Source organism: Gracilinanus agilis, chromosome 2, assembly GCF_016433145.1.
Source record: "Gracilinanus agilis isolate LMUSP501 chromosome 2, AgileGrace, whole genome shotgun sequence".
Lineage (NCBI taxonomy): Eukaryota > Metazoa > Chordata > Mammalia > Didelphimorphia > Didelphidae > Gracilinanus > Gracilinanus agilis.
The window spans coordinates 118,902,343-118,914,808 of NC_058131.1; the positions used below are offsets into that span (position 1 = coordinate 118,902,343).

Here is a 12,466-nt window from a genome sequence, read left to right on the forward strand (position 1 = left end):
GTTGATAGAAACTTACATGCTTTATGAATATTTGATATTTTAAAGAGTTTATATGTCATAAAGCACTCTTAGCAATAACAATATGCTGTCTTTTATTTTTTTTAAGTTTGTTGGTCTTTGACATTTGGAATGGACATGAAACACCCCAGGATTGCCAAGACAAGTATCAATTATGAATGTACTAAAGAAAACATCAAGACATTGTTAAGAGTTTAGGTGAATGGGATATCTGAGAACAGCTTACACAAACACAGAAATACTCTAAAAACCCAAGTCTGATATTCCTGTGTGGTCTGTACATTGGTTCTATAGGCAATTCCCCAAGAGAAAACCCTAACTGGTGTGAACACTGGTATAACTGAAATAAGCCTTTAACCTCTTAATGGGGATTAATTTGTGGAATAATACTTATTTTAACATGTTCTATATTGGGAGAAAAAAACCTCAAAGGCAATGTTTTAGTGTCACATTTCATATTACTTAAAACATTTGGGAGTATTCTATTAAAAACTCAGCCTGAAGTAGTACATATTGGACAAGGTGCCAAGCAAGCCAGATAAAGGCAAAAGATCATCAATGGCTGCACACTTCATAAAGTAAACAAAAGGAAATCTGCTTGCTCAGTAGCCACGTCACTGTAGGTGGGCCCTCAGACTCTGACCCAAGCCTTTTCTTCTGGTTCTACACACTTTTTCTTTGTACTCTTACCTCAATTGTAGGGTCAATTTTTAGCTCTATGCAGAGAAATTTCAGACCTATAATATCCAGCCCGAGTTTCTTTATTGAATTGAAGCATCAGGAAGAACAGATTTCACGTCCTGCCTCTGATACTTACAAACTATTAGACCCTAGACTTGTTGCTTAAACCTGTTTCCTCACCAGTAAAATGGGGATAATAATGCCAAAGTTCTCAGTGTGGTGTCCAGCAGTGAATACTTATTACCAACCCTTACTGACTTATTATTGGGCATTTTCAACTGGATGTTTCATAGATACAAATATGTGAAAACTAGAACTCATCATTTCTTTTGCCAAACTCCCTTCTCCCCTCTGACTCCTCTGGTTGCCGAGTCATCCTGAACTCCTTATGCAGTAGAGGAAGGAGCTCAGGATAGAGAGAGGGGAGCTGAAGATGACTTGAAGATATGCGTATAAAATTAACTTCATATTTGAATTGATTACATTTATTTTATATGTACTTGTTGATTCTCCATTAGCAAGAAAGTTCACTATAAATAGGATCTTAAAAAAAAAAAATTCTTTGTACTTGTATCCCCAAGCCCAGAACAGTGTCTAGTCCTGAATAAAGTTTTGATAATTGACTGATCTGGACAATTGCCAAATTGATTGATCTGATCAGTGGCCAAACATCGTTGACCATTCTTCCACAAAACATCTCAAACTCGTTCCCTTTGGACACCAGGCAAGACCCTTATGGACTCTTGCTCCTACTTTTGCAATGGCCTACTACAAGGAAAAGGAAGGGCATAGGTATTTACAGGGTATCCATTATGTGTTAGGCAACTGTGCTAAATGCTTTACAAGTGTTATCTCATTTGATCCTCATAAGGACTCATTTTATTGTTGAGGAAATTGAGGCAAACAGAAGTTAAGTGACCTGCCTGGAGTCACAAAACCAGTGATTTTCTGAATTTAGTTCTTCCTGACTCTAGACCCAGTTCTTTAGGCACAAAGCCACCTCGTCTGCTTATTTGTTTCCCTGACTCAAAATTCCTCCCTCTCCAATTGTCAGAGTGATATTCCTAAAATATTGGCCTGACCATGCCAACCCCCTGCTCAACAAGCTCCAGTGGATTCCTCTTATCTCCAAGATAAAATGGCAACTCCTCCATTGGGCTTCCCAACTGGCTCCAAGCCACTTTTTCAGGTATGTTACACACTACTCTCCTGCAGCTAAACTCACCTACTCATTACTCCTCACTGATTCCATCTCTCCTCCCCTGTCTGGAAACAGGTTCCCCTCCATTTAAGGACTATGCCCTTTCCTGCTGCAATCTGCTTCTCAGAACCCCCTTCTCTCGAGACTCGGCTCAGGAACCATCTTCTCTCTTTCCTGATCCCCTGAGTTATTAGTATGAGGCTCCCTCTGTGCTGAAATGATTTCAGATTTACTTGGTATACATGTTGTTTTTGCATAAATGCAACATCTCCTGAAACCTTCTCCAGCAGCCCGAAATGGAAGCTCCCTAAGGATAGACATTCATTTTTGTCATTGTAGCTGCAGTCTCAAAAATGGTGCTTTGATAAATACTTAATAAATGACTGGCTAGTTGCTTTTTCCCATTAGAGAAGGTTCTGAAATAAGAGGGAAGGCAGAAGGTGGCAAATCACTCCCATGCAAATCCAGCCCCAAACAGGTCACCTTCTTTCTCCAAAATATTCTGATCTTGACATAGTACTGCTCAAAGGCACTTCACATAGAAGTGATTCTAGGTGAACATACATGTTTGTCACAAACATCCATACACATTTAATAGTATCACAATAAAATCTAATTAATGTTGGTTTGGAGGAGGTCCTTTACCTTTGGCTTAGCAAACTAAGCTTAGGTACTGCAATTTAACAAGTTATTAATAAATAAAGACTGTAGGGCAATAGTCTAATAAAAGTTGGCAGAACAACTATTTTTAACCACTAGGGTAAAACAATATTCAATAAAATGAAATGATAATTCCATTATAATCTTATCAATTCAAAATGATAACACCAAAATACCAATTTGGCAAGAGTTTAAATGAATATCAAATGAACTCCCAGATTACTATGAGTTACTCTCTTTATATTTAAAAAAGAAAAATAAAACTATGTTTCTTTTCTAAGTAGTCTACAAATCAGATTTCTGACTTAAATTATGCACCATATTACTGGGAATTAATTGTTTTACTGCATATACACATATATGAAATAATTGTATGAAAGTCCTCTAAGTGTTTAATGTAAGAAGAATCTAGTCTGGTTAATCAGCTTCTCCAAATAGAAAAACAAATGGCTCTCAACATGTCCCTTGCCATATGGGATAGACAAAATTATGACCAGCAAGTTATGCCAACAACAGTGACTGAAGGGACCACTCCTACAATATGTATCTGGTGTTCAGCTTTACTGATGGAGCTCACAGTGTTCTACGGAAGTGGTGTCAAACTGAAATAGAAACTGGGGTCATTCCTGTGGGCTACACATTGACTTTGGAAAACCACATATTAACATCATTTATGTTCTATTGCATTTTAATGTATTTTGTTAAATATTTCACAATTATATTTTAAACTGGTTCTGAGGCACTTAGCATTGCTGGTCTCAGCAGATGTTTGACCCCTCTGGTCTATGGGACACACAAAGCATCCCTGACCTCCTGAATTGCTACATTCCTTTAGCCTTTGAGCCCATGTAATTGTCTTTCTTTTGCTAACAGCACTTTATAAACTTACTAATTTCCTAGAAATGACTCTGATAGCAGGAGGCACTAGCATCCTGATGAAGAAGGATTCTAACTTGTTTGCTGGTATTTTGTTTCTTGAAAATCTGGCCTGTGTTAATCTGCATGGCTGCCTTAGAGATTATCTGCTTACAGATGTATACGCTATGGCCAAAGTCCAAAGCCTGGTGAGTGTCAAGGTTTGACAGCAAATCTCTATGTCAGCTATGTTCACAACCATCAGCATAATGGAAGTAGTTCAGTAGGAGAGGAACAAATCTTTTGTCCAGTTGGAGTCCTTGGTACTTTTTCTGCTTAATAGTTATACTTTGCTAACTAGCCTGAACATTAGACAATTTTATCTATGCTCAGCATAATAGTTGGAGATGATTCTCCAATGGGTTTTGGAGTCAGATGGTCAAGGTTTGAATCATAGCTCTGCTACTTACTTGTCCAAGGTCAAACAATTCCTTTTGGTTTTCCAGGCTTTGTTCATCTCTAAATAAAAGAATTGAACTAGCCCTCTAAAATTCCCTTCTGGTTCAAAATCCAATATTTTATTATGAATGTGGCTGAAAAGACTGATCTGAAACCAATGGTATTTTCCATACCATACCATACATTACAGAAACACACAAATCCATTGTGGCTTTGGCTAGACTATACCCAGCCTGCGGCTGCTCCTTTTTCCAGGGCTTATAACCTTCTTGACCTATTCCACAAATCACCTTATTTCAGAATCCTGAATTCTAGGTTGACCTGTGTGTTGCTCTTAAACCCCCCTTCCAAAGCCACATCTGTGAATCATAGAAAAACCATGTCAAAAAACCTTTAGTTTAAAGGTAAAGGCAGCTGGCAACCAGATCAACATGAAAACAGAATTCAGGAAAACATAGAACAAACAGAAAGGAAGAGTACTTTGTAGGTGCCAGACAGAAAAATCTAAGATGGATAATGCAGCTAGGCAATCCCTGGAAACCAAGGCTGGGACAAAGAAGTCAAGTAAGATCAACAAGAGGTGAGGAGTAGGAAAAAGCAACTTTCCCTTGTGGTCCCTGATATGTCCGCCCCCATTCACCCACCCTCAAGCTTTATATTTTTCTTGGCAGAAAAAGCTTATTTATTTTGGAAAAATGAATCCACAGCTAACTCTTAGACCAAGCAGTAATGGATAATGCAGGTGAAGAAACTCCTGGGGCAACTTCCCTGGAAGAGGAAATCTGAACAAAAAGAAACATGGTTTACTATCTGCAGTTAAGGGTAAACTTAAAAAAAAAAGTTTTGTTAAATAGATAGCTGTTTTAATCACAATTTAATTTGGAGGTAGACTCAGGAATAATGCCTTTCAGATGGTAACTTATTGACTCTGCTGGTGAGCCATTGTATTTTTTTGGGGGGAAAAAAGCTCAGTGTAATAATAGACAGGCACAGGTTAGCTTCTAAAATAGAGTTCTTTACCAAACAAAACCCAAACCACAAGTGGGTAAATTGAGAATGGATTCCCCCATAGAATCATAGACTTAAGAGGCAAAAAAGACTTTAGAGATCATGTAGTCCAACCTCCTCATTAAACAGATGAGGAGACTAAGAGGTTAGGTGACTTGCCAAAGTTGATGTGAAAAGAAGCACAAGAGTTGGCAAACTCTAACACGATTTGGAAAAGTAACATGGAAAAGTATGTATTTCCCTTGCTATAATGATTCTTACTTGGTCTAAGGTTGTAATTAACTGGCTTCTGAGGTTCCTTCCAATTATGAGATTGTATATGATCTATTATAAAGCCTTAGATCAAATGGTGAATGGCTCTTTCCAGAAAAGTGGCAATGGATTTTGGGGGTATTTATACTTGCTGGAAATTCTGATGGGCTATTATTTTACACAATGTGCTGTGAGCCAACTCAAAATCCTGAAAACATCAAATGAAGGTTCCTTGCGTCGATTCCTCTAAAGTTTCCTAAGCCCTAAAAAGGCAGGTAAATTTGGAAGATAGTAAAAAATGATGTTGTGCAAGGGGAAAACTGGAACTCCAAGAGTTTGCTCTTGTGTTTGAACAGATGGGAGAAAATCCAGGATGAGCAGGTCAAGCCTGGAAGGGTTGGAAAATTCAGCTCAACAGGAAGCAGGTTAGAATAGGAAAGAAAGGGACAAAGCACTGAAGGAATTCCAAGTGGGTTGGTCCAAAAGAAAACTGAGCTCAAGGGAATTTGTTAAGAGGATGAATGCCAACCATTAGAAAGGTTAATGAAAAGATCCCTAATGAGATGTACTTTGAGCATACTATTTGAGTATTTTTTAATTAATTTTTTTTCAAATGGAAAAGATGTCTTTTCTCTTTCTCATGTCCTCTCCAATCATTGATAAAGAGAAAAACAAAATCCTTGTTATAAATATGTAGGGTCAAGCAAAACAGATTCCCACATTAGCCCTGTCAAAAAACCCAACAAACAAAAAAACCCAGGCTTTAATCTGTACTCTTGAGTTTATAACCTCTTTCTTAAGAGGTGGGTAGCATGTTTACTCATTAGTTATGCGGAACTGCATTTTTAAGTTGTTTAGAGTTCTTAAGGCTTTTGAATTGTTTGTCTGTATAATATTGTTGTTATTGTATGAATTGCTCTGCTGGTTCTGCCCATTTCACTCTGAATCAGTTCATAAAACTTTTTTCAAGTGTCTATGAAACCATTCCCTTCATTATTTCTTACAGTAGAACAGCATAATATTATATTCACATACTATAATTTGTTCAGACATCCCTCTATTGATAAGAACCCCCTCAGTTGCCAACTCTTTACCATCACAAGAAAAGAGCTGCCATAATTATTTTTTGTACATGTGGGTCCTTTTCCACATTCTTTAATCTCTTTGAGGTAAAGATAATCCTGGCATCACTGGGTCAAAGGGTATGCACAGCTTAATAGCTTTGAGGGCATGGTTCCAAATTGCTTTTGATATTGGCTAGACCAATTCAGAGCTCCATTAATAATGCATTGATACACCTGTTTTCCCATAGCCACTCCAGCATTTGTCATTTTCCTTTTTGTGGTCAACTCTGCCAATTCAGTGGATGTATGGAACTTAAAGAGTTGTCTTAATTTGCATTTCTCCAATTATTATTGACTTAGAGCATTTTTCATATAGTTATTAATAGCTTGGGGTCCTTCTTTTGAAAACTTTCTGTTCCTATCCTTTGACCATTATCAATTGAGGAATAGCTCTTTTCCTGATAAATTTGAATCAGTCCCCTACATAGCTCAGAAATGGGACTTTATTGTTGCAAAGATTTCCTCCCTCCCATTTACCTGTTTCTCTTCTAATTTTAGTTGCATGAGTTTTGTGTAAAAGCTTTAAAATTAATTGGTCAAAAATGTCTATTTTATCTCTTGTGACCTTCCCTGTCTCTTATTTAGTCATGAACTATTTCTCTGTTCTTGGATCTGACAGGTAATTTCTTCCATCCTACTTTAAAATTTTAAAAATTACTGTCACTTTATGTCTAATTCATGTGCAAGTTTGGAGATTATCATATGGTGTGGGATATGTTGGTTTATACACATCTATCTTTTACTAGGGTGAAGAAACAAACAGTGTCTTCTTGCCATGGCTTTTCACTTTACTCTTAGGAGTAAAACCATGAAAGTTTACTAGACCATGAGATCTACTACATGTTTGCTATAACTGTACTCAGTGCCATACAGAAATGACTGTAACAAAATGGTCATTGAAAGTGGTACTAGCAAAGCCAGCATCAAAGGCAGGAGAGTGGGTGTCACTGTAAAAATCACAGTTGATACAACCTGGGCTTCTGTGTAGCCCAAGATGCCTTCAAGTTTCCCTCTGATGCTTGCTTCACCATTTTCTTGATTTTGTCATAATTAGCAGATTTCTCCAGGCAGGAGGTCAGACTCACCACAGATACACTAGGAATAGGAACATAGAAGGCCATGTCTGTAAACTCCCTATTCAGCTCAGATATGACCTTTCTTATAGCCTTAGCAGCACTAGTGGAGGCAGAGATGATATTTTGGGGAGTGCTATGTCCACCACAACACAACTTACTAGAGGAACTATCTGTTTTTCTGGGTAGCAATAATAACATGGACTGTGTTCATAAATCTTTCCATAATGTCAAAGTTGTCATGAATGATCTTGGCCAAGGTGGAACAAGCAGTTGGTAGTGCAGGAGGTGTTACTGACTGTCTTAAGGAAATTACCTTATTTCTCATAGTTCATTTCCATCACAAACATGAGCAGAAGGGGCAGATATAGTCCTCTTAGCTTAGCTCCATCCTCCAGGTAAGCCCTGGCCTTTTCTTTGGTGGTAAAGACATCAGTGGATTCTACTCCATACTCAGTCCTAGTCTCCCCTCATTAATAATGGGATAATGCTCTTAGAAGATAATAATGACTTTTACATTGATCCAGCTTCCATTCTCAGCCTTGACACAGTGCCCTTGAACTTGCCATGGGTAGAATTATATTGGAATATATAACTACGTAGCTGAGGTCAATAACGGGGTTGATGATGGACATGCTGTCCACTCTGCCTGGGAAGAATACAGTCTTGGTCACCAGCATCCACTATGGCCAAATCCATTGATTCTGCCCTTTATCATCTTGTCTCAGGAATGCAGCTGCAAGCAGCAGATCCTGGTACTGGGCTTGGGAAAAGAGCTGATTCCCTTTTTATCACTTCCTGTTGGTTTTTTTTTGGTAATATACAAAAAAGCTGATGATTAGGTGGATTTATTTTATATCCTACAATTTTGTTGATGTTAATTGTTTTGATTATTTTAGTTAACTCTAGATCTCAGAATATCATCATATAATAAAAACGCAATAATTTTGTTTCCTTTTTACCTTATATTTATTCTTGCAATTTCTTTTTCTTGTTTTATTGCTATAGTCAACATTTCTAAGGCATAATAAACAGTAAAGGGGGATATCCTTATTTAACCCTTGGTGGAAAGTCTTTAGTTTTATTCTCATTAGAAATAATCCTGAGGGGAAGCTAGGTAGCTTAGTGGATAGAGAGCCAGAGCGGAAGATAGGAGGTTCTGGGTCCAAATCTGGCTTCAGACATTACTTAGCTGTGTGACCCATAAAAGTCACTTAACCCCAATTGCCTAGCCCTTACCATTCTTCTTCCTTGGAACCAATACTTGGTTTTGATTCTAAGATGGAAGGTAAGGGTTAAAGAAATTACACAGAATATTGGTTTGTGATAGAAACTACTTATAATAAGGAAAGATCACTTTATTCCTCATAACACACACACACATACATACATACACTCACTCACTCTCTCTCAAATATATAAAACAGAAATGGGTACTATATCGCAATACAACAAGTTTCTTCTGAATCTGCTGATATGATAATATATTTTATTATTAATACAGTAAACTATATTTATAGTTTTCCTAATATTTAACTAGCCCTGAATACAAACACAATACTCACTCTCTCACTCCTGTGGTACATCTAACTGGGCACAGTGTATTATCTTTGAGACATATTGTTGAAGTTTCCATACTAATATTTAAACTTTTAAGAACAATATTCATTGGGGATATTGGCTTATAGTTTTTTTTCTCTTTTTATTCTCTCTGGTTTGGGCATCAAAATCATATTTGTATTACATTAGGAATTTAATAGGATCTCTTCTTTTCCTATTTTTAAAAATGGTTTATATATATAATGTCAGAATTAATTGTTCTTTAAATGTTTGATAGAATTCATTTGTAAATCTGTCTGTTCCTGGGGATTTTAGTTTGGGGAGTTCACTTATAGTTTTAAATTTTTCTCTTTTCTGAGCTTGGGTTATTTAGTTCTTCTATTTCTTGCTTTATTAATCTGGGTATTTTATATTTTTGTAAGTATTAATTTAGATCATGGATTTTATTAACATAATTGAGCAAGGTATTTCCTAATAATTTATTTATTAGTCATTGCTTGGAAATTTTTTTCATTTCTCATACCAATTATGTGGTTTTCTTTTAAAAACATCAAATTAGCTAATAATTTATCTATATTATTGTTTTCATCTCCCTCCCCCAAAATAGCTCCTACTTTTAGTAATTCAATGGGTTTTTGCTTATAATTTTGTTAATCTCTTCTATGGTTTTTAGTATTTCTATTTTAGTATTTAATTTGGGAGAGTGAATTTGTTGATTTTCTTTTTTCCCCCCCATTGCATGCCAAATTCATCGGTCTGCTCTTTCTCTCTTTTATTGCTTAAAATATCTAGCTATATAACCTTTCCTTGAAAGACTGATTTGGCTACTTTCCCACAATTTTGAAATGTTGCATCTTCAACACAGTGCTGTTTATATAATTTCTTCTCTGAAACACTCCTTCTTTAGGATTAGGTTATTTCCAATTAATTTTTAATTGTTTCCTCAATAGCTCTTTGCTAAAGAGAATTTTAATGGCACTGCAATTTGCAAAGATGTGTCAAATACTTGTTTTTCTGCATTTGAGGTTTCTGTGCCTTAAATCATGACCAGTTTTTGTGAAGGCACCATGTTTCTGTTGCTCAGGAAAAATGCATAATTCTATTCAAGTCCTTCATTTTATTGGGGCTGTTGTTTGGATTTCTCTAAGTCTGGGAGGCATAAATTGAAGTCAATCCAACCTCTTCCCATATTCCTTTTTCTTTTGTTTCCTTGTTCAGTGAATATATTTCTATTCCCATATATGTGTGCGTGTTCTTCCCTACTTTGATGAATTCAGATGAGAATGAAGTTCAAGCATTATCCTTCTTTATATTTCACATAGACTTCTACTTGTGCAACCCAATTATGCAAGATAATTTTCTTTATTCTTCCTTTTCAATCTTCTTTCTCCCTTCTAGTGTATTTATCCTCTACTCCTATTCTTTCTCTTTTTCATAATAATAGCATCTGTTGAGCATTTTAATATTTGCAAAGAGCTTTCCATATATTATTTCATTTGATCTCAATGTCTCAATGTCTTACATATAGTAGATGCCTATTAATTGCTTTTTAAAATATTTTTTTATTTAGAGTATTTTTCCATGGTTACATGATTCATGTTCTTTCCCTCTCCCCCAAACTCCCCCACCCCCCGCCATAGTCGATGGAAAATTCCACTGGTTTTTACATGTATCATTGATCAAGGTCTATTTCCATATCATTGATAGTTGCACTAGGGTGATCATTTAATGTCTACATCCCCAATAATATTCCCATCAACCCATGTGTTCAAGCAGTTGTTTTTCTTCTGTGTTTACTCCCAGAATTCTTCCTCTGAATGTGGATAGCGTTCTTTCTCATAAGTCCCTCAGAATTGTTCTGGATCATTGCTGCTAGTAAAGAAGTCCATTATGTTCAATTGTACCACAGTGTATCAGTCTCTGTGTTCTATTCCTTTTCTATTACTCTTTTAAGACAATCAAAATATTTCAGAATTATTTCCAGGCCCGTTGTCTTGAGACTTATTCTATGAACTCTGGTTATGATAGATACATGTATCATCTCCCCAGATGAAAATATAAACACTTTATCCTTGTTTAATCATTTTTTAAAATGTTTTTTTTTCATGTTTAGCTTTTTATGTTTCTCTCGACTCTTGGTTCAGTGTTTCGAAGTTTCTACTCATTGTCTTTCCATCAGGAATGCTTGGATGTCTTCTACTTCATTTAAGAACAAGATTATAGTTAGTTTTCTTGGATAAATAATTCTTGTTTTTAAGCCTATATCCTTTGTCTTCTGAAATTATTCTAACCTCTCTGCTCTTATGAAGAGGTTGCTGATAAATCTTGTGTGATCCTAACTGTGACTCGTTGGTTCTTGAAGTCTCTCTCTGGCTGTTGGCACTATTTTTTTTTTTTTTTTGGACATTCAGGCTATGGATTTTGACTACAATGTTCCTAAGAATTTTGGGACATAACAGGTAGATTCTTTTTATTTTCATTTTTGTCCTCTGATTCTAGAGATTAGGGAAGCTTTCTTGAAATATTGCTATCAAGGTTCTTTTTGGGATGTTGGGTTGGGTCAGGGTTTTCAGATAGCCCAGTGATTCTTAATTCATCTCAATCTGTTTTTCCAGGTCAGTTGTTTATATTATAATTTACATTTTCTTCTATTTTTTCCCAGTCTTTTGACTTTGTTTAATTCTTGTCTCCATGAATTGGAGGAATTGTGGAATTATTAGTTTCTTGATTCATTCTAATTTTCAGCGAGTTTTGTTTCATGGGTTAGGTTTTATAACACTTGTCCCAAATTATTAAATTTCTTTCCAAGTCTTTCTTCCATAGCTCTCTTTTCTTTTCTTTTCACAATTTTTGCCTCTAGTATTCTTGTTTGATTTCTAAAATAATTTTTTGGTCTTAAAACAAAACAAAACTTGCTTCATCTCCTCCAGAATTTCCAATTGAACTTGTGCTCCTAGCTGTGTGCTTTTTTCTGAGCCTTTGCAAAAGTTTTGGAGTTATTTTCTTCTTCTGGGTTTGTGTGTTGAGTATCCCTCTCATCATAATAGCCCTCTATGGTGAGATTCTTTTTGTTTCTTTATTCTTCCCTATTTCCTGACTTTAGACTTTACATTAAGGGAATGTTCTGTTTATTTCTGGAAGGAATATCTGGGCCAATCTTGGCCTCTTGGATCCTTCTGCTCCTGTCCTAAGACAACAAGTTATGTTATTCAAGGCCTGTAGGAAAAACTCAAATTACGGCCCTATAAGCTTGAGTGCTCCCAAAGTGATTTGGTTGTGTACAAAATCTGGTCACTGTTTTCCTGGCCTAGGTTTGGGTCTGAGCAGCATACCTGTGGGCTTACCCTTAGCTGAAGTTCAAGTAGATTGCTACTAGATTCATATTTTATCATCCAGCTGGAAAACTCTGCAGGTCCAGAGTAATAGAACTGTAGGCTTCTCTTTTGCCTGGGATTCCTTTCCTTTCCTGTTTTTTCCTCTATGGGTTTCAGACTAAAATGGAGACCAAGGCCACCTATCCTTGGGGTTAAAGCTCAGAGGCAGGATTTGTTTCTGAACTTGTTCCTCATTCTGTA

General features: G+C 36.3%; 1 protein-coding gene across 1 annotated transcript in view; it reads right to left on the reverse strand.

The window, feature by feature from the left end:
- Positions 1-7,379, reverse strand: part of SPRED2 (sprouty related EVH1 domain containing 2) — a 75,386-nt gene extending 68,007 nt beyond the window's left edge. The window contains exon 1 of the mRNA XM_044659483.1: positions 7,231-7,379. Coding sequence (XP_044515418.1) covers positions 7,231-7,379 — 149 coding nt within the window. The remainder of the gene's footprint in view (positions 1-7,230) is intronic.
- Between the last annotated feature and the right edge of the window lie 5,087 nt (positions 7,380-12,466).